A 23595-nucleotide genomic window follows, 5' to 3' on the forward strand; every position below is an offset into this window, starting at 1 on the left:
CAGAGTTCCAAACTGCCTTCCAGAACAGCTAGATCAATTTACAACTCCACCAACATTTCATCAATGTACCTAGAGTATGCTTAAAAAAAAATTCTAATTCAATAGAAAATCTACAATTAAATAAATATGTCTTAAATATTTTATTTTGTAAAATCATGTATGGTGTCTTAAGATATTTCAAGTACTTTAAATTATTTTAAGAGTATTTTGAGCTACTAAAGCTTAAAACTGCACTAAGGCAGTATATGACACAATATAAATGAAATATATATGTACACACACATATAGTACATTGATTAAAATCTCAAAAGAATTAGACTCCTGTAATGTAATGCCAAAAGAAGGCAACTTCCCAGGTTCAAAATACCAGCATAGGTGCTCTCTATTTTATTCAGTGACAAACCAAGAACATAGAAGATCAAAACATGACATCATTCAAAATACAGCATTTACTAAGTGTGATTAAATAATCTCCAAGTACTACCCCACCCCAGGACCTTCCAATCATTCAATCAATTACAAAGTCTCCATTCTAAATACTTCTCCACTCCTAGGCTATACCTTAATTAAGTCCACCACAAAACCCCTCTTCTCAAATGGAGATTAGTTTCCAAACATAGGTAAAGTACCTTCATTTGTCAATCACAGAGCACAATAAGGTCAAAAGTTCCCCACCCCCAGGATCACAATTGAATCTACCCCAGAGTTACATCAAGTTTAAACACAGCACTTAATACCCAAATGGAGGTCTTTTCTTCATCTTGACACAAGGCAAGTTCTCAGCAATCTTAGTTCCTGGGGAGACAAGGCTTAGCAAAGCCACAAGATACATTGCCAGTCCCTTCATAAATTTATCCTCTGTCTGTAGAACAGTCCTAGAACCCCTGAACACATTAGCAAAGCCCTCTCCCAGGATTTCTGTAAACATACAACAAGAAAATCCTTCTTCAGGGCTTCTGAACCAACAGAAAGGCTCCCAGACCCCTGCAACAACAGCACTGTCCCTCACCAGTGGACAGTATTCACTCTGTCTGCAGGACAGTCTCCAGACCCCTGCAACAACAGTACTGTCCCTCACCAGTGGACAGTATTCACTCTCTGTCTGCAGGGCAGTCGCAGGCCTTCTTAGCGAACAGCCAGGTTCCAGGACTTCTTCAACAAAAGGACAGTCTTTCACCAGTGGACAAATCTGGCAAAATAACATCAAAACAGACAGACAAAGTACCAGCAAAACAGCCATGTCTCCTCAGTCCTTGGCAGCTCAGGGGGCAGGTCTCAAAAGTCCAGGGCAAATCAAAGCGGCCACCAGCAATTCTCTTAGTCTCTCTCTCTCCACGAGGTGCTGCTTCCAAAAAAGATCTTCAGCCTCTCTCTAGTGTCTCTCCAAATCTACATCACCAGCTCCTCCCAATTCAGGACTTTCTTTTCACATCAACAAGCCCATCCCACAGGTGGGATTAACAAACTCTGGGTTTTAACACAATCAATTTGAAAACCAAGCCAATACAGGGGAATCTTTAATTGCCATTACTATCACAACTCCTCAAATGATTGGAATCTTCTACCTTCAAATTTTAGAAGAAACAAGTTATTAGAAAAGAACTTTACAGAAGTGATTTTTATTAAACAGAGTATTTATTGGGATCAGTACATACTAAATTCCTATACCTTCTATATCTACAGTATTACAATAATTTGTTGTTCAGAATTAACACACTGAATGATCCAGAAAGTTTTCACTATACTAATATTGACTAGGCTAATTAACACAAATTGCTAGAAGATTCAATCAGCCAGAACACCATTTTTCTCCAAACATTTCAGTTAATCAAAATGTTAGTCAAAGTAAAAGAAAACAGAATAAGGAGCTATGGATACTACAAGTTTTATTCTTACAAAGACATTTATTATCTTCCACTAAATAGAAATTAAATTATTAAACTAAAGACATTTAAAGCGTATAAAGAAGTCAAGACTAAGCTATCTTTCTTTACCATTCCTGTGTTTTTGAGGCAATCTGTGAGTATAAAAAAGAATACAATCCTGTGGTTCAATAAATTATAACAAATGAATGTAATGGAATATTATTATGCTATAAGAGATAACAAAAGAGACAATTTCAGAGAATTCTAGGCAGTACAAACTGCTGCACAGTAAAGTAGAACCAGAACAATTCACATAAAGAAAACAACACAGTAAAAAAACATCAGTTTTAAAACTTAAGAATACTGATAAATACAATAACCAGCCATGTATCCAAAGGGCCTTTGATGAAGCATGTTACCTACTTCTTGACAGACTTGATGAATTCAAGGTGCAGTAGACCTACCTTCTCATATATAAACATTATGTGTATGGATTTGCTCTGACTGAACATATGTTAAAATAATAGTATATCTACCCCAGCTTCTGGGAGTATAACTCACTATTCAACAAAAACTACTGGGAAAATTGGAAAATAGTATGGTAGAAATTGGGCACAGACCAATATCTGACACCATATACCAAAATAAAATTAAAATGGATACACGATTTAGATATTAAGGCTGATGCTATAAACAAATTAGGGGAGCAAGGAAGAGTTTATCTGTCAAATTTATGGAGAATGGAGGAATTTATGATCAAACAAGAGATAGAGAACATTATGAAATGCAAAATGGATAATTTTGATTACACTAAAATGAGAAGGTTTTGCACAAACAAAGCCAATGCAACTAAGATTAGGAGGGAAGTAGAAAAGTGGGAAAGAATTTTTACAACTAGTATCTCTGATAGAGGCCTCATTTCTAAAATACAGAGAGAACTGAGTCAAATTTACAAGAACACAAATCATTTCCCAATTGATAAATGGTCAAAGGAGATGATGACCAGGCAGTTTTCACAGGAACAAACTATCTATAGTCATATGAAAAAATGCCCTAAATCACTATTGATTAGAGAAATGCAAAATCAAAACAACTCTGAGGGACCACATCATACCTATAAGATTGGCTAACATGACAAAACAGAAAAATGATAAATGTTGGAGAGGATGTGGGAAAGCTGGAACACTGATTCATTGTTGGTGGAGCTGTGAGCTCATTTAACCATTCTAGAGAGCAATTTGGAACTATGCCCAAAGGGCTATAAAAATGTGCATACCCTCTAAACCCAGCAACACCACTTCTAGGGCTATATCCCAAAGGGATTATAAAAATGGGAAAAGAACCCACATGTACAAAAATATTTATAGCAGCTCTTTTTGTGGCTGCCAAGAAATGGAAATTGAGGGGATGCCCATCAACTGGGGAATGGCTGAACAACTTGTGGTATATGAATGTAATGGAATACTACTATGCTATAAAAAATGATGACTAGGCAGACTTCAGAAAAACCTGGAAAAACTTACATGAACTGATGCTGGGTAAAATGAGCAGAACCAGGACAACACTGTACACAGTAACAGATACAGTGTGCAGTGACTAACTTAGCCCTTCGCAGCAATGCAAGGACCTAAAACAATTTCAAAGGACTCATGATGGAAAATGCCATCCACATCTAGAGAAAGAACTATGGAGTCTGAATGCAGAGTGAAGAAGACTATTTTGTTTTGTTTTGTTTCTCATGTTTCCTATTTGTTCTAGTTCTTCTATACAACATGACTAATGTGAAAGTATGTTTAATGGGAATGTGTGCGTAGAGCCTGTATCAGATTGCATTGCTAGATCCATCCTGGGGTTGTAGAAGGAAGGGGAGGAGGAGAAAATTTAAAACTTATAAAAATGAATGTTGAAAACTAAAAGTAAATAAATAAACTTTAAAAAAATATTATCTAATAGCTAACATTTTTATAGCACCTACTATGTGCCAGGCACTAGGCTAAGCACTTTGCAAATAATATCACATATGATCCTCACAACCCTAGCAAGAAGGTACTATTATTATCCCCACTGATCTGCCCAGGGTCACAGAGCTCATAAATGTCTAAGGATGAATTTAAACTCAAGTTTTCCTGACTCCAAGCCCAGCTGTTTTAATTTTTTTTAATGAAGGGGTAAAGAAAATTTGAAGGGAAGAGGATGGATAGCAATAGTAATGCCAAAAACAAGTCACTGAAACATTTTTTAACATACTTTAACATACAGAAGATAATAAAAGGAAGCAAAAACAAAGAAAGATAAGAGAACTTTGAAAATAACATACTGCATTATACAATTTTTTTCAGAAGCAAGCAGTATGTCATAGAGAGTCCTGATTTCACATAAAATACTCTTTTTACATTCTATTTCACAAATGAAAATGTTTCTCTTTTGCTGTTAAGTTCAGAATGTTTTTTTTTAATTTAAATTTTTAAAAAAAAAGGAGGAGGAGGAGGGAAGTGGTCAATCAAGTAGAAGGCATGGCAAAGGAGAGAGCAGTGTCACAAAAGCTAAGGGAGAAAATATCCAGGACTAATATCCAAACCTACATGGGTTAGAAAGCATGAAAACTGAGAAAAGGCCATCAGATTAACAACTAATCAGATTAACAACTAAGAAAGCAACAATAACCTTAGAAAAAGCAATTTCAGCAACGATAACCTTAGAAAAAGCAATTTCAGTTGAGTAGTGGTGTTGAGAAATAAATGGGAATAATGTAATAGGCATTGAGAAGTATGAAGTAAGGAAGTGGAGCTAAAGAACACAAATATCTTATTCTACAATTTGGCTGGAAAAGGGAGAAGGGCTAAAATGAATGATGGAATGGGAAATCAGGGAAAGATAAGATTACTGGAGGTTACAGGCAGGGTATAGAATAGGTTTAGAATAAATGAGAGGTCATTATAAATATAGTGGAGTAGAAAGAGGACTTCCACACAGCTCTGGCTTCCACCTACTCCAATTCATGTGAAAAATTATTCAAGACAAACTTTGCAGCTACAGAACTCACAAAATGACTGCTGAGGACAGCCCGGCAAGCCAGCAGGAAGTGGCCAGCACAGCACTCTGGAAGCTGAGTCCAGCCCAGCACTAGCCCAAGGTTTTAGCCTCAGGATGGCCTCAACCAGACACTGGCTGGAGAGACTTCAGGTCATCAGCATCCGTGGCGGTTTCCAAAATTATCAACACATAGATGCTAAGGACAAAGTAAGAGGTCAGTGCAGTGTGGACTTTGGGATCCAGTAGCTTGGGAGTGAAGTCCGGCCTTTACAGTAGCTGCAGAGGGACTGTGGCATGCAGCCGCCGCCACATGGAAACTTCAGCTCCTGGCCTGCAGATTGTAGGGGGACCTGGTAACCAGTCTGAGGGGTAATTGCTCTTGCTTTATCCTGCTTGGATCTGGATTGAGGTCTAGGGTGGGGTACATGACCAGCTTGCCAGAGGATGTTGAGGTTTCAGAGAGGGCACCCAACGAACAGCTCCAGCTGCTGAGAAAACCCAGCAACTGGGACAAAGCTTCCCTATCTGGTGGCAGTGTCCTACTGTGGCAAAAAGCTCAAAAGTCAAGTAATTGAGTGGCAAACCATGGAAGCAAAGCAAGCAGAGAAACCCAACTTTACACTCCTATTTTGTAGACAAAAAGGAGCAAAGCATGGAACATGAGGAAGACAGAGAAGTCAGAACTCCTGCACCAAAAGCTTCCAAGAAAAATACAAGCTGGTTTCAGGCCACAGAGGACCTTAAGAAGAATTTTGAAAACCAAATAAGAGAAGTGGAGGAAAAATTGGGAAGAGAAATGAGAATGATGCAAATAAATTATGAAATGAGAGTCAATAACCTGACTGAAGAAAATAACACCTTAAAATATAGACCAACTTTGGGTGACAAGGGAGGAAGGGAAAGAATCTGGAATCCAAAGTTTTCAAATCAAATGTTTAAAAATATATACACATATTATTATTAATATTTTACATGTAGCTGGGAAATGAGATATACAGGCACTGGAGCATGGAGATCCACCCTGCCCTACTGGAAAATTGAAGGGGGAATAGGGGAAGATATAGAGAGACCATATTGGGGGAGAGGATATTCAGTTAGAATGCTGTTTTGGGGTAGTGGATAGGGAAAATTGGGGAGACAGTTTGTAACTCAGAATTTTGTGGAAATGAATGATGTAAACTAAAAAAGAAAAAAAGAGAGAAAAAAGAAAAAAAAATTGTTTTCACAGGTAATTGGGGAAAAAATAAAGTATTAAATTAAAAAAAAAATTGACCAATTCAAATGGCAAAAGAGGCTCAAAAAGCCAATGAGGGGGCGGCCAGGTGGCGCAGTGAGTAAGAGCACCAGCCCCGGCATCGGGAGACCCGGGATCGGTTCAGGCCTCAGATACTTGGCACCCACACAAAATAACTGTCTGTGTAACCTCGAGCAAGTTACTTAACCCCAATTGCTTTAAAAAATTTTTTTAAAAAGCCAATGAGGCGAAGAATGCCTTAAAAAGCCAAATTTGCCAGATGGAAAAAGATTCTCAAAAGCTCACTGAAGAGAATCATTCCTTCAGAATTAGATTGGAGCAAATGGAAGTTAGTGACTTTATGAGAAATCAAGATACTATTAAACAGATCCAAACAAGTAAAAAAATAGAAGGATGTGTAAAATATCTCACTGGAAAAACCACTAACCTGAAAAAAAGATCCAGGAGAGATCATTTAAAAATTACTTGACTACCTGAAAGCCATAATCAAAAAAAGAACCTAGAAATCATCCCTTAAGAAATTCTCAAGGAAAACTGCCTTGATATTTTAGAACCAGAGGGCAAAATAGAGGTTGAAAGAATACACTGATTACCTCCTAAAAAAGATCCCAAAAAGAAAACTCCTAGGAATATTATAGCCAGGTTCCGGAATTCCCAGATCAAGGAGAAAATATTACAAGCAGCCAGGAAGAAACAATTTGAATATTGTGGAAACACAATCAGGATAACACAGGATCTGGCAGCATTCATACTGAGTGATCGAAGGGCTTGGAATATGATATTCCAGAGATCAAAGGAGCTGGGATTAAAACCAAGAATCCCCTACCCAGCAAAACTGAGTATCATGTTTCAGGGGAAAATATGGTCATTCAGTGAAATAGAGGACTTGCAAGCATTTTTGATGAAAAAACCAGTTGAATAGAAAATTTGACATTCAGATACAAAAAGCAAGATAAGCATGAGAAGGATATCATAAGATATAGAAAAGAAATCATAAGGAACTTATCAAAGTTGCACTATTTACAATCCTACATGGAAAAACGATAATTGTAACTTATGAAACTTTTCATAGTATGAGAACAGTTGAAGGGAATAGAAATGTATATATAGGGGAGGCTAGGAGGCACAGTGAATAGAGCACCGGCCCTAGAGTCAGGAGGACCTGGGTTCAGATCCGGCCTCAGACACTTAACACACACACACACACACACACACACACACACACACACACAAAAATATATATATATATATATATATAGCCATGTGACCTTGGGCAAGTCACTTAATCCCAATTGCCCTCCAAAAAAAAAAAGAAATGTAAATGTGTGTGTGTATATATGTATGTATACATATATGCACACATACACACATATATATGTCTATACAGGAGGATACATGGGCATATGAATACATATGTGAGTGTGTGTATGTATATGTACAGGTATACATAGATAGACGCCACAGGACCAATTGAATAGGAAGGGATGATACTTAAAAGGTGATATTAAGAGGTAAGAGAGGAATATAATGAAAGGAGATGGGGAGAGATAAAATGGGATAAACTATCTCATATAGAAGAAGCAAGGGAATATGGTTACAATGGAGGGGAAGAATAGGAAGGCAAAATGGATATAGAGGTCAACCTTATTCTCATTGAATTTGGCTTGGGGAGGTAATGACATACACACTAAATAGGGTATCTCACCCTACAGGAGAGTAGGGGGAAGGGGATGAGATGGGGGAGGACGGAAGGGAGGGAAGGCTGGAGGGGGAGGGAAGTTGGAAGCTTCCACTTTTGGAAAGGGACAGGATCAAAGCAGAGAAAAGAACAAGGGGGAGGTGAGATAGGATGGAGGGAAATATAGTCAGTCTTTTACACTATTTTACATCCACTATGGAAGCATAGCTACACATGTACAACCTATATTGAATTGCTTATCTTCCCAGTAAGGGTGGGTGACAGGGGAGGAAGGGAATGAATCTGGAATTAAAAGCTTTAAAATCAAATGTTCAAATGTATGTATGTATATATGTATATATACTATTATTAATATTATTTTACATGTAACGGGGAAATAAGATATACAGGCACTGGGTCATAGAGATCCACTGTGCCCTGCTGGAAAATTGGAGGGGGGATGGGGGAAGATATGGGAGAGAGCAGATTGGAGGAGGATATATCCAGTGGGATCGCTATTTTGGGGTGATGGGTAGAGGAAAAACAGGGAGAAAATTTGTAACTCAAAATCTTGTGGAAATGAATGATGGAAACTAGAAGTTAATAAAGCATCTGATAAAGGGAAAAAAGAAATAAGAGAATAAAAAGTAGAAAGATAAAAGATTGTGATCCTACAGAGGATTTTCAGCATTCTTAAATATCTTCAATGAAGGTGTACTTATGTGTATATGCTATAATTTGTTAGCATAAGTAAAAGTACAACTATTTCTGATGCAGTCAGCTCATTATCTTCCCTTTTCTCCATATTTTGTCCTAATAATAGTCCTAGGGAGGGAGAAAGCACTAAACAACTGGGAGGATCATAATATCCTTAAACTTAGGTCTAGAAGGGGCCTTAGGGGTCATTGAGAAAATATCATCATTTTACTTCCCAAGTAACCCTATAAGCCTCTACCATCTGTAGAATAACAGTCTCCTGTCACCTTTCTTGTCTCCTCCTGAAGACCCTTCTCTAACCAAGGGTAACTCCACAATATAAAGATTAACAAAAAGAGCAAAATGTTAAAATCAGTTACCTTAATTTAAGCTGCTTTGATCAACAAAAATGTATTAGAATATCTTCTATATGCAAGATTGCATTAGGAAACAGATACAAAAAAAATTATGACAATATTAAACAGGTTAATTCTGCACATGGAGATAAAAGGACCAACCTATGCTTGGATAAGTCTAATAAACAGCATCCTCTAATTTAATTTAGTTAATTCATTGTTTCATAAGTCAACTAACAAAATGCAAATGATGGCATGCATCTAACAGGTTAACAATGTAACCAAAATAAATGTGTCACAAGAAATTCTTATTTCTTTAAAAAGAAATAAAAAGCAGTAAGACTACAAAACAACACATTTTCAATATTAAGTGATAAAAAATATTATTATATTGAAAACATAATCTAAATTGGTTTCATCTCACAAATTTTTAAATAAACATGTCATTATGTTTCATTAAAATTCTATAATGTTATATACAGAAGCAAATAAGTACAGTAACTTAGTGCTTGATAAACCCAAAGATCTTAGCCACTAAAGTAAGAATTCCCTACTCAGTAAAAACTGTTGAGGAAAGCAGCAAACATCCTGGCAGAAAGTAAGTATAAACCAACATTCCATATCATATACCAAAATAAGTTTCAACTTGTGTACTTGACTTAAAGGGGAGGCATCATAAACAAAGTAAGGGAACAAGAATCTATCTTTAAGATCTGTGGATAGGGGAACATGATAAGAGATAGAAAGGACAGTGTGAGATAAAGCAGACAAATTAGACTGCATAAAATAAAAAAGCTTTTGCACAAACAAAATCCATGTAGCTAAAATTAGAAGAGAAACATATAAACGGGAAAAAAATTGCAGTAAGCTTCTTTGATAAAGTTCTTGTTTCTAAGGAATATAGAGAACCAAGTCAAATTTATAAGAATAAGAGAAATGACCAAATAATATGAACAGGCAGTTTTCAAAGGAACAAATCCAAGATATCAATAATTATATAAAAAAATGCTTCAAATAACTAATAATTAGAGAAATACATCACTGAAGTTCCACTTCACACAATCAGATTTCCAAATTTAGCAGTAAAGGAAAATGACAAAGGCTGGAGGACTTGGGGAAAATAGGTACACTAACACACATTTGGAGTTTTGAATGGGTTCAGCCATTCTGGGAAACAATTTAGAACTAGGCCCAAAAAACCCAGAATACCACTACAAGGCCTATATCCCCATTAGAGGAAAGAAAGGAAAAGTGCCCATACATACTAAAAAGAGTTATAGCAGGGTTTGTTTGTTTTTTTGCAGTGGCAAAGAAATGGAAGGAAATGGCTAAAAATGTGATGGACTACTATTGTGCTATAAGCAATAATTAGGGGATGGTTTCAGAGAAGCCTGGGAAGATGTACATGAACTGATTCAAAAAGGAGAAAACAATTTATACAATAGTAATAATAATCATAAAGACAATTACACAAGAATTTAGAACTCTTATCAATGCAATTACCAACCACAATTCTAGAGGACTCAACGAAACGCGATTTCCATCTCCGGACAGAGAATGGGGATGGACTCAGAGCACAGATTGAGACATGCTTTTTTTTTTTTCACATGAATAATGTAGGAATGCTTTGCTTGGCTATACATTTTTGTTACAAGGATTTTGTCTTTTTTTTTTTGAGGGGGGAAGGCAGGGCAACTAAGGTTAAGTGACTTGCCCAAGGTCACACAGCTAGTAAGTGTTAAGTGTCTGAGGTCAAATTTGTACTCAGGTCCTCCTGACTCCAGAGCTGGTGCTCTATCCACTGAGCCACCGAGCCACCCCTGGTCTTTCTTTTTCAATGAGGGTGAGATAGAAAAGGAAGAAAGCAGATTTTCATAATTTGAAAAAAAATAAAATTTAATTTTTAAAAAAAATCCTATAGTCTTCTTAATTGACTGAAGTTTCAAGTATTTCCCTTTTATCAGTTACATGAAGGGCCCCATCAAAAGAAACAGAATACTGGTCCCTTCCATTCTCTTGCTTTCTTTCACCAAATTTTAATTAAGCAAAGGTTAAAGAAATGAGGATGAACTTCAAACCTAATAAAAAGGCTAAGCTAAACCCTAGGTAAAAAAATGAATACACAATGAATTAATCTATTAGATTAAAAATTTGTTAATCCTACTCATCAAACTTCCCCTGACATCCATTCTATTTGTATCATGTCTGGCCATTTTTCTCTCTTCCTTAGTCACTGAAACTTTCTGTAATAAACTCAACATTGCAAATAGAATAAACATCCATAGCAAACAAGGAAAACTAACATCATTAAGAAAACAACCAAATGATAAAAAGTTCCAATTGAAGCAATAAGAAATGTAGGGCACTTTCCAATAACATTTTCTTATTAATCCCAAAGTAACCTAGTAAAATATAAGTTCCTTGAGGGCAGGGACTCTCACTTCTCTATTTCTATCACCAAAACCAGGAACAGTGCCTGAAACACAGTAGGTGCTCAATGAACGCTTGTTGATCAACTGAACCTCAAAGAAACTACAGACAGAAAAGAATACCAACAATTACATAGTACTTTTTATCCAAATAAGTGTTTTATGTATATGAAACTTCATTGAATTTAACCATGTCTATCCAGATGAACTTTTAAGTGAACCCCAATGGTAAAAACTTACAACAAAGAACAGGACCAATTCCTGCCTTTACCATTAAAGTCATTGCCTAGTTTCCCCACCTTCCTCCCTCTTCCTCCCAAGAAAAAATTACTACCCACACAAGACTTTCAAGATTTCGATCATTTCTTACAAGAACATGAATTTGGAGCAAGAAGAGACCTTAAAGGTCATCTAGTACAATTTTCATTTTCCAGATGTGGAAACTGAGTCTCAAGGAGGTAAATTAGTATGCCCCAAACTACCTTGGCCTACGAGCTCCTTAAGAGTAGGGCCTGTTTTTGAGTTTCACCTATCCTCCCCACTCTTAGCAGAGCCTCTTGCACACAGCTTAATTAATGCTTGCAAATCAAAATTAAGGTTTGTTAAGAAATCGATATAACAAGGCCCTCTGCCTTCAAAAACTAAGCCATTCTTCCCACATTGCTCTTAATTCATCATGGAAGGCCAGCAAAGTCGGATGATACGTTTAAAACAAAAGCCTGGTAATGGACTGGAGGGGGAGGAGTTTATCTACTGTGTAAATAGTGTGCCTAAGTTGGTGCAAATTTGTCTGGTGTAAGTTTGTGTGTGGGTGTAAGTTTCTACTGCCCTCAACTTCCGTGATGTGTGTAAGTTTATCTACTATGTGTGTTGAAGTAGTCTACTTTAAGTTTGTGTGTCCAAGTTTCTCTACTGGCTTGTTTCCGGTTTAAGTTTGTCTACTCTGTTCGATTGTGTGTCTGTGAATAAGTGTGTCTATCGCCTTCAACTTCCCAAAGAGCTTTCCTAGCTGTTAACTCATTCCCTTCAGGAAAAAAAAAAATTTAACTTAACTGTTTTTACAGTCTGGTAAAAGACCCTTCCTTTTCCCCAGCATCCTTCTTTCAGGAACAAGCAGCCCCACGAAGCGATGCCCGTTTTACATCCATGACCCGGGTCGTGTCAGGTCACCAAGACTGCCTCCCCTCCTCACCTCCCTCCCTGGGCTTCGATCTCCCTCCTGTTCTCCTTCTGCCATCAGGATGTAAGCTCCTTGACCGCAGAATCGATCCTTTTTGGGGGCGGGGAAGCATTTATCCCGGCGGCGTCTAGCACAGGGCCAGATGTGCAGGGAGCACTTCCTAAATGCTCCTGGACTTACTGCATGACTGAGTGAGCGAGGGGCCCTCCTCCGCCCCCGCCCAGTCCCGCCACACTCACAGCGTGTGCCCGCACACATTCACCATCAGCTTCAGGGAAGGGTTCCGATACTTGGTGGTCTTACACCGAGGGCAGCCCTGGTCGTCCATGGCGCCTGCCTTCTCTCTACCTCCTGACTGACTCCCGCCCCCACCCCCAATCTCGCGGCACCGACACCACCGAGGCCACGGGTTCTCGACGGTAGAGGAAGCAAAGCCGATCTCTCTCTCTCTCTCTCCAGCCCCACCGCCTCTGCGAGCGTGTTCCTTCGGTGAATGGGCTCCGGTGGGAGCGCGGTGCCACTAAACAAAGGTTCCGGGCGGGGGGGGGGGGGCGGGGGAGAGAGAGAGAGATTGTTAAAATCCTGCATACTGAAATGTCATGTATTTCCACATAAGAATATATATCATACATATGTAATAAATAAAATATGCAAAATAGAAATCTAATGGCATAGTGGATAGATTATTGAATTGGAGACAGGGATGCCTGGATTTGAATCCCACTTCAGACACTTTTTGACAGCTTTGTAACCCTGGGCAAGTCTTTTAACAGGAGTTGGACTAAATGGCCTCCGATGTTCCTTCCAGCCATAAATTTATGTTTCTCTGAAGAATGTGCCCAACTTCCGAACGCTACTCCCTCTCAATAAATGTTAGAATAAAGTAAAGATCTATTAGTCCATCAAATATCTGGTTTCAATAGGAGTACCTTGTCTTAAAGGGTATCAAATCTGCCTTACCTCAATTGTGACTAATGACTACACAATTTCCATCAAACCTAAAATCATCTTCATCCAAAACCTTTTTTTTACCACCCTAATAAATTCCAACAAGGAAGAAAAAAAAATAGTCTACAGATATCTGAGTGATCTCACTAAGTCATACCAACAAAAGCAAAGATTTCAAAATAACATTTCACACATTTGATAATACTGAAATATGTAGGAAAATAAATATTTTCCCAACTAGAACTGAAAATTTAACAGTCTATTCCTACTCACTGAGAATGCCCACTATAACCTATAATTGCCAAGTAAAATGTGAGGTCATAGAGACTGGATTTAGAGTGAGGAGGCAAAGTTTCAAATCCTGCCTCTGCCACTGTGACTTTGTACAATTCTCTTTACCTCTCCAGGTTTCAGTTTCCTCATCTGTAAAATTGGGAGATTGGACTAAATGACCTCTAAAGTTCCTTCCAGTTCTAAATCAATAGACTTATTAGTAGAAAAACATATTGGATACTAATAGGAGTTAAACAATGTAATCCAATAGGTCATCATTTCAGTGTATGTGATTGATTCATGTCTATGTCATCAGAAAAATCCACTATTGGGGCCTTCCTCTAAGTTTTTCAACATTATATTTAATATAATATTATATTATTATATATTATAGTATAATAATGCCTTATAATATTATATTATATTTGATATTGTATCATATCAAAATACAAAATGAAACTCACTGAGAATGAAGATAAATTTCAATTGATGATAGTCATTGAGAAAGCTAACACTCTGAGATATCTCCTACAATCTATTTATCAGTAGTATAGGCATCTTTATCCAATGCCACTGGGATTGATGGAACAGGGATCAAATTATACAAATAGCATAAGACTTCAGGAATTTCTTCTCCATACCATTAGTTATCACCAAGACCTATGGTAGCATTTATATACTGTACTGATATTCATTGGAAATTCACACTACTGATCCAAGATCAGAAAGCCAAAGCACTTTGAATTGGTGCCAATTTTTAGTACCCTTTCTTGCATTTTCTCTTACCCCTCTCTTTGTCAACAACAGTATCTATTTCTAAGACAACTGACTGAAAGTATAGGGCTATAGTAATAGCACATAGGAATTTAGCCTTTTCAAAAACAAATAGAACTGACTTTAGCCTGATTTTGTAGCATGTTCCAACTAATTGAACTAATGAACCACTGGCTAGTTAACTATTCAAGATCTACAAAGCATTAAAAATCCACCATGATGTAGCAATATGAGCTTCCCTCCAATTTTCAGGAGCCAAAATAGAGCCAAAAAAAAATTTGCAGCAAATATCTATTTTTATTGGTATTACCAATTGATATCACCTTCAATGTCTTCATTGGATTTTTGACAATGTATTAGAGATGACAAAGAATTTCAATTATTCCTTTATTTATCATTATCAATATGATTATGAAGAAAACACAGAAAACAGACTAAAACCATAATCACATCTTACTACTCTATGGCCAAGATTTCAATCAGAGCTTTTCTGGATGGGCTACATGACATTCAGGACATCCTTAATAGCGTGCACTCAGAATCACAACAACATCAGGAGTTCTTCACCGTTTGTGTGTTATGACTTTCTTTGGCAGTCTGGAAAAGCCTATGGATCCCTTCTCAAAACACTTTTTTGCTTTTTAAAAATGCTTTTTACTTCCTTTTTTACTAATTAATTATTTTTTGTTTTCAACATTCACTTCCACAGGATTCTGAGTTTTAAATTTTCTACTCCTCCCTCCTGTTCCCCTTCCCCAAGACAGCATGCAATCTAATATTAGCTCTACATATACATTCATATTAAACATATTTTCACATTAGCCATGTTGTAAAGAAGAATTAGAACCAATAGGAGCAACCACAAGAAAGAAGAAACAAAGCAAAACAACAAAAGAAAAAGAGAGCAAATAGTATGCTTCCATATGCATTCAGATTCCATAGTTCTTTCTCCAGATGTGGATAGTATTTTCCATCATAAGTCTTTTGGAGTTGTCTTAGATCTTTGCATGGCTGAGAAGTCTATCAAAGTTAGTCATCGCACAATATGGCTATTACTGTATAGGATATTCTCCTGGTTCTGCTTGCTTCACTCAGCATCAGTCCATATAAGTCTTTCCAGGATAGCACAACAGTATTCCATCACATTCATACACCACAACTTGTTTAGCCATTCCCCAATTGATGGACATCCCCTCAATTTCTAATTCCTTGCCACCACAAAAAGAGATACCATAAATATTTTTGCACATGTGGTTCCTTTTCCAATTTTTATGGTCACTTTGGGATATAGACCTATAAGTGATATTGCTGAGTCAAAGGGTATGCACAATTTTATATCCTTTGGGCATGTTCCAAATTATTCTCCACAATGGCTGGATCAGTTCACAACTCCACCAACAATGCATTAGTGGTCAAATTTCCCTACATATTCTCCAAAATTTGTCATTTTCCTGTTTTAAGATGTTATCCAATCTGATAAGTGTGATGTGGTCCCTCAGAGTAGTTTTGATTCGCATTTCTCTAATCAATAGTAATTTAGAGCATTTTTATATGACTATAAATAGTTTTAATTTCTTCATCTAAAAATTGCCTATTCATATCCTTTGATCATTTATCAATTAGGGAATGACTTGTATTCTTAAAAATTTCACTCAATTCTCTATATATTTAAGAGACACTGGCTGTAAAATTTTGTTTCCCAGTTTTCTACTTCCCTTCTAATCTTGGTTGCATTGGTTTTGTTTGTGCAAAACCTTTTTAAATTTAATGTAATCAGAATCATCCATTTTGTATTTCATGTTGTTCTCTACCTCTTGTTTGATCATAGATTCTTCCCTTCTCCATAGATTTGACAGGTAAACTATTCCTTGCTCTCTTAATTTGCTTATTTTATACTATCAGTCTTTATAACAAAATCATGTACCCATTTTAACTTTATCTTGGTGTAGGGTATAAGATGTTGGTCCATACCTAGTTTCTGCCATACTATTTCCAGTTTTTGTAAAATAGTGAGTTCTTATCCCAGAAGCTAGAATCTTTGGATATATCAAACAGTAGATTACTACAATCATTGACTACTGTGTCTTGTGCACCTAACCCATTCCACTGATTCACCAACTCTATTTCTTATGCAGTACCAAATAGTTTTGGTGATTGCTGTTTTATAATACAATTTTTGATCTGGTATGGCTAGGCCACCTTCCCTTGCATTTCATTAATTGTTTTAATATTCTGGACCTTTTGTTCTTCCAAATGAATTTTGTTGTTATTTTTTATAGCTATATAAAATAATTTTTTTGTAGTTTGGTTGGTATGGCACTGAATAATCAAATAAATTTCAATAGAAATGTCATGTTTATTATATTAGCTCAGCTTTCCCATGAACAACTGATAGTTTTCCAGGTACTTAGATCTGACTTTATTTGTGTGAAAAGTGTTGTTTTGCAATTCTTTTCCTGGGTTTGTTTGACAGGCAGATTCCCAAATATTTTGAAATGTCTACAGCAACTTTAAATAAAATTTCTCCTTCTTATCTCTTGCTCTTGGGTTGTGTTAGTAATATATATATATATATATATATATATATATATATATAAATGCCAATGATTTATGTGGGGTTTACTTTATGCCCTGCAACTTTATTAATTTGTTTATTACTTCAAGTAGTTTTTTACTTGATTTTCTACACATCATATGTGCAAAGATTGATAGCTTTGCTTCTTCTTTGCCTATTCTAATTACTTCAATTTCTTTATCTTCTCTTATTCTCTAGTACAATATTGAATAACAGTGGTGATAAAGGACGTCCTTGTTTCACCCCCAATCATATTGGAAATGCTTCTAGCTTAGCCCCATTACATATACTCCTTGCTGGTAGTTTTCCATAGATGCTACTTATCATTTTTTTAAAGCAGTTGGGGTTAAGTAACTTGCTCAAGGTTACACGGCCAGTTATTTTGTGTGGGTGTTAAGTATCTGAGGCCGGAACTGATCCTAGGTCTCCCGCTCTTACTCACTGCACTCTTACTCACTGCGCAACCTGGCCACCCCTGCTACTTATTATTTTAAGGAAGACTCCAGTTACTCCTGTGCTCTCTAGTGTTTTTAATAGTAATGGGTATTGTATTTTGTCAAAAGCTTTTGAGATAATCATATCGTTTCTTTTGGTTGTGTTACTGACATGGTCAATTATGCTGATAATTTTTCTAAGATTGCACAGTCCTGCATTCTTGGTATAAATCCTACTTGTAATCTCTTTGCCAATATTTTATTTAAAATATTTGCCTCTATATTCATTAGGGAAGTTGGTCTATAATTTTCTTTCTCTGTTTTGACTCTTATTCGTTTAGATATCAGCACCATGTTTGTATAATAAAAAGTATTTGGTAGGATTCCACCTATTTTGCCAACAATTTATAATATTGGAATTAATTGTTCTTTAAATGTCAAAATAATGTTTTTAAATGTGTGAACAAAATACATAGAACTATAAAAAAATTAATTGTATTGAAATATAGTTATAAAATTGTTTGTAAAGAACAAGTTTATGGAGGGGAAGAGTCAAGTCCTCCAATTCATGTAAAAGGTGATTATGAACAAACTTTGGAGCTACAGAACCCACAAAATGACACAGAGAAGGTAACCTCCTGCTGAGGACAGCCCCCAGCACAGTGCTCTAGGAGCTGACACCAGCCCCAATAAAGCCAGAGGTTTTAGCCCCAGGGCGGGCCTGACCAGCCGCCGGCTGGAGGGACTTCAGATCACCAGCAGTTGTGGCAGTTTCTAGAATTATCAACCCATAGATGCTAAGGACAAAGTGAGAGGTCAGTGCGGTGTGGATTTTGGGATCTGGTAGTTTGGGAGTACAGTCGGCCTTTGACCCCGGGGCAAAAGGCCACTGAGGCACCATGGCCCTACAGCCACCACCAAAAGGCTGCTTCAGCTCCTGGCCTCAAGATTGTAGGGGGACCAAGCAACCAGTCTGAGGGGTACATCTTGCTTTATCCTGCTTGGATCTGGATTGCGTTCTAGGGTGAAGGTCCTGGGGTGTGCGACCAGCTTGCTAGAGCATATGGTGGCTTCAGAGAGGGCACCCAATTAATGACTTCCCACCTGGACAAACCCCAGCATTTGGGATGAAGCTCTCCTGTCAGGTGGCAGAGTCCTACTGTGGCAAAAAGCCCAAAAGTCAAGTAATTGAGTGGCAACATGAGCAGGCAAAGGAAGCAAAGCAAAGAGAGCAACCCAACTTTACACTCCTATTTTGGGGACAAAAAGGATCAAAGCATGGATCAGGAAGAAGACAGTGAAGTCAGAACTCCTGCACCAAAAGCTTCCAAGAAAAATACGAGAGGGTTACATGCCATAAAAGACTTTAAGAAGGATTTTGAAAAGCAAAAAAGAGAAGTGGGGGAAAATTGGAAAAAGAAATGAGAATGATGCAAGAAAATTATGAAATGAGAGTAAACAAGCTGACTGAAGAAAACAACACCTTAAAAAATAGACTAACTCAAATGGCAAAAGAGGCTCCAAAAGGCAATGAGGAGAAGAATGCCTCAAAAAGCCAAATTTGCCAGATGGAAAAAGAAGCTCAAAAGCTCACTGAAGAGAATCATTCCTTCAGAATTAGATTGGAGCAAATGTAAGCTAATGACTTTATGAGAAATCAAGATACTATTAAACAGATCCAAACAAATGAAAAAAATAGAAGGCAATGTGAAATATCTCATGGGAAAACCACGGACCTGGAAAATAGATCCAAGAGAGATAATTTAAAAATTATTGGACTACCTGAAAGCCATGATCAAAAAAATAACCTAGAAATCATCCTTTAAGAAATTCTCAAGGAAAATTGCCCTGATGTTTTAGAACCAGAGAGCAAAATAGAGGTTGAAAGAATCCACTGATCACCTCCTGAAAAAGATCTCAAAAAGAAAACTCGTAGGAATATTATAGCCAGGTTCTGGAATTCCCAGATCAAGGAGAAAATATTGTAAGCAGCCAGGAAGAAACAATTTGAATATTGTGGAAACACAATCAGGATAACACAGGATCTGGCAGCTTCTACACTGAGGGATCGAAGGGCTATTATGATATTCCGGAGGGCAAAGGAGCTGGGATTAAAACCAAGAATCACCTACCCAGCAAAACTGAGTATCATGTTTCAGGGGAAAATATGGTCATTCAGTGGAATAGAGGACTTTCAAGCATTCTTGATGAAAAAACCAGAGTTGAATAGAAAATTTGACATTCAGACACAAGAAGCAAGAGAAGCATGAGAAGGTAAACAGGGAAAAGAAATCATAAGCCACTTATCAAAGTTGAACTATTAACATTCCTACATGAAAAAATGATCATTGTAACTGATTAGACTTTTCTCAGTATGAGAATAATTGAAGGGAATAGAAATGTATATAAACATATGTGTATACACACACACACATACATACATATGTCTCTATTGGAGGGTATATGGGCATATGAATACATATGTGAATGTGTGCATATATGTGTACAGGTATACATAGATAGAGGGCACAGGACCAATTTAATGGGAAGGGATGATACTTAAAAGGTGATATTAAGAGGTGAGAGAGGAATATAATGGGAGGAGATAGGGAGAGATAGAATGGGGTAAACTATCTCATATAGAAGAAGCAAGGGAAAATGGTTACAATGGAGGTGAAGAACAGGAAGGCAAAAGGAAATGGGTCAAACTTATTCTCATTGAATTTGGCTTAGGGAGGGAATGACATACACACTAAATAGGGTATCTCACTCTACAGGAGAGTTGGGGGGAAGGAGATGAGAGGGGGGATGATGGAGGGGAGGGAAGTTGGAAGCATCCACTTTTGAAAAGGGACAGGATCAAAGTAGAGAATAGAACAAGTGGGAGGTGGGATAGGAGGGAGTGAAATATAGTCAGTCTTTTACAATATATCCACTATGGAAATGTTTTGCATAGCTACACATGTACAACCTATATTGAATTTCTTGTCTTCCCAGTAAAAGTGGGTGACAAGGGAAGAAGGGAATGAATCTGGAATTCAAAGTTTTAAAATCAAATGTTTAATATATATATACATATATACTATTATTAATATTATTTTACATGTAACTGGGAGATAAGATATCCAGGCACTGGGGCATAGAGATCCACCGTGCCCTACTGGAAAGTCGGAGGGAGTATGGGAGAAAATATGGGAGAGATCAGATTGGAGGAGGGGATATCCAGTGGGATCGCTATTTTGTGGTGGTGGGTAGGGGTAAAACAGAGAAAATTTGTAACTCAAAATCTTGCAGAAATCAATGATGTAAACTAGAATTTAATAAAGCATTTGATGAAAAAAAAAAGAACAGGTTCGTGGACCCCAAGTTAAGAATCTCTGCTTTAAAAGACATCATTTTGCAGCATAGCAAATGTTTAAGAGAATTATTAATAATACTAACAATTCTTACCATCATTACAGCTGGAGTTTATATAGCATTTTAAGAGTTACCAAGTACTTTATAGACATTATCACTTTTGATCTTCACAATAACCCTATGAGTTAGATTATACAAGAATTATTTTTTTTTACATTTTACAAATCAGCCTTTATTTCCTTTTTTAAAAAAAATTTATTTATTTTTAGTTTTCAACATTTACTTCCATATGTTTTAAATTTTCTTCTCTTCTCTCCCCCCTCACTCCTCAAGATGGCATGCAACATGATATGGCTTTACATATACATTCCTATTAAACACATTTTCACATTAGCCATGTTGCAAAGAAGAATTACAAATGGGAGAGTTCATGAGAAAGAAAAAACAAAACAAAACAAAAATAGTTTGCTTCACTCTGCATTCAGACTCCATAGTTCTTTCTCTGGCATTTTCCATCATGAGTCCTTTAGAATAGTTTTAGGTCCTTGCATTGCTGAGAAGGGCTAAATCTATCAAAATCAGTCATAACATACTATGGCTGTTTTCATGAAAACTGTTCTCCTGTTTCTGCTCATTTCATTCAGCAGCAGTTTATATAAGTCTCCAGGTTTCTCTGAAGTCCACCCGTTCATTGTTTCTTATAGCACAATAGTATTCCATTACATTCATATACCACAACTTGTTCAGCCATTCCCCAATTGATGTGCATTCCCTCAATTTCCAGTTCTTAGAAACCACAAAAAGAACTACTATAAATATTTTTGTACACATGTGTCCTTTTCCCATTTTTATGATCTCTTTGGGATATAGCCCTAGAAGTGGTATTGCTAGGTGAAAGAGTATGCACATTTTTACAGCCCTTTGGGTATAGTTCCAAATTGCTCTCCAGAATGATTGGATCAGCTCACAGCTCCACCAACAATGAATCAGTGTTCCAACTTTCTCACATCCTCTCCAACATTTATAATTTTCCTGTTTTGTCATGTTAGCCAATCTGATAGGTGTGATATGGTCCTTCACAGTTGTTTTGATTTACATTTCTCTAATAAATAGTATTAGAGCATTTTTTTCATATGACTATAGATAGCTTTAATTTCTTCCTCTGAAAACCACCTGTTCATATCCTTTGACCATTTACCAATAGGGGAATGACTTGTGTTCTTGTAAATTTGACTCAGTTCTCTATATATTTTAGAAATCAGACCTCTATCAGAGTCACTAGTGGTAAAAATTCTTTCCCAGTTTTCTGCTTCCTTCCTAATCTTGGTTGCATTGGCTTTGTTTGTGCAAAAACTTTTCAATTTAATGTAACCTGCATTTCATAATGTTCTCTATTTTTTGTTGGTCATAGATTCCTCCATTCTCCACAATTTGACAGATAAACTATTCCTTGCTCCCCTAATTTATTTATAGTATCAGCCTTAAAATCTAAATTGTGTACCCATTTGGACTTTATATTGGTATATGGTGTCAGATATTGGTCTATGCCCAATTTCTGCCATACTAATTTTCTATTTTCCCAGCAGTTTTTGTCAAATACTGAGTTCTTAACCCAGAAACTGGAGTCTTTGGGTTTATCAAACAGTAGATTACTACAATCATTAACTACTGTGTCTTGTGTACCTAACCTATTCCACTGATCTACCCCTCTATTTCTTAGCCAGTACCAAGAGGCTATTGATGATTGCTGCTTTATGATACAATTTAAGATCTGGTATGTCTAGGCCACCTGCCCTAGCATTTCTTTTCATTAATTCCTTGATATTCTGGACCTTTTTTTCTTCTGAATGAATTTTGTTACTATTTTTTCTAGCTCTATAAAATAATTTTTTGGTAGTTTGATTGGTATGGCACTGAATAAGTAAATAAATTTAGGTAGAATTGTCATTTTTATTATATTAGCTTGGCCTATCCACGAGCAAGTGATGTTTTCCCAATTATTTAGATCTGACTTTATTTGTGTAAAAAGTGTTTTGTAATTGGCTTCATATAGTTCCTGAGTTTGTTTTGGCAGGTAGACTCCCAAATATTTTATAATGTCTACAGTAACTTTAAATGGAATTTCTCTTTCCATCTCTTGCTGTTGGGCTTTGTTAGTAGTATATAGAAATGCTGAGGATTTATGTAGGTTTATTTTATATCCTGCTATTTTGCTCAAGTTGTTTATTATTTCAAGTAGTTTTTTACATGATTCTCTAGGATTCTCTAAGTATATCATCATATCATCTGTAAAGAGTGATAACTTAATTTCTTCTTTGCCTATTCTAATTCCTTCAATTTCTTTTTCTCCTCTTATTGCTAAAGCTAACATTTCTTTTTTTTCTTTTTAAAGCAATTGGGGTTAAGTAACTTTCTCAAGGTTACACAGCCAGTTATTTCTGGGTGTGGTGCTAAGTATCAGGGCCCGGATTCGATCCCCAGGTCATCCCGCAACTGGGGCCAGTGCTCTTACTTACTGAGCCACCTGGCCACCCCCGAAAGCTAACATTTCTAGTACTGTATTGAACAACAGTGGTGATAATGGACAGCCTTATTTCACCCCTGACCTTACTGGAAATGCATCTAGCTTATCCCCATTACATATAATGCATGCTGAAGGTTTTAGGTAGATGCTACTTATCATTTTAAGGGAGGCTCCATTTATTCCTGTTCTCCCTAGTGTTGTTTTTTTTTTTTTTAATA

At 36.8% G+C, this 23595-nt stretch overlaps 1 protein-coding gene across 3 annotated transcripts in view; it reads right to left on the reverse strand.

Annotated features, from left to right (window-relative positions):
* Positions 1 to 12997, reverse strand: part of MNAT1 (MNAT1 component of CDK activating kinase) — a 275447-nt gene extending 262450 nt beyond the window's left edge. For 2 of the 3 annotated variants that reach the window (XM_069092041.1, XM_069092040.1), the window contains exon 1: positions 12732 to 12997. In XM_069092041.1, the coding sequence (XP_068948142.1) occupies positions 12732 to 12820 (89 nt within the window). In that variant the 5' untranslated portion in view covers positions 12821 to 12997. Of the gene's footprint in view, positions 1 to 12672 lie in introns of all 3 variants that reach the window. The other variant, XM_069092042.1, reaches the window with a different exon arrangement.
* Between the last annotated feature and the right edge of the window lie 10598 nt (positions 12998 to 23595).

This window comes from Petaurus breviceps, unplaced genomic scaffold, assembly GCF_028583685.1.
Source record: "Petaurus breviceps papuanus isolate PSGF00001 unplaced genomic scaffold, PetGlider_PUasm1.0 189, whole genome shotgun sequence".
In the NCBI taxonomy this organism is placed as follows: Eukaryota; Metazoa; Chordata; class Mammalia; order Diprotodontia; family Petauridae; genus Petaurus; species Petaurus breviceps.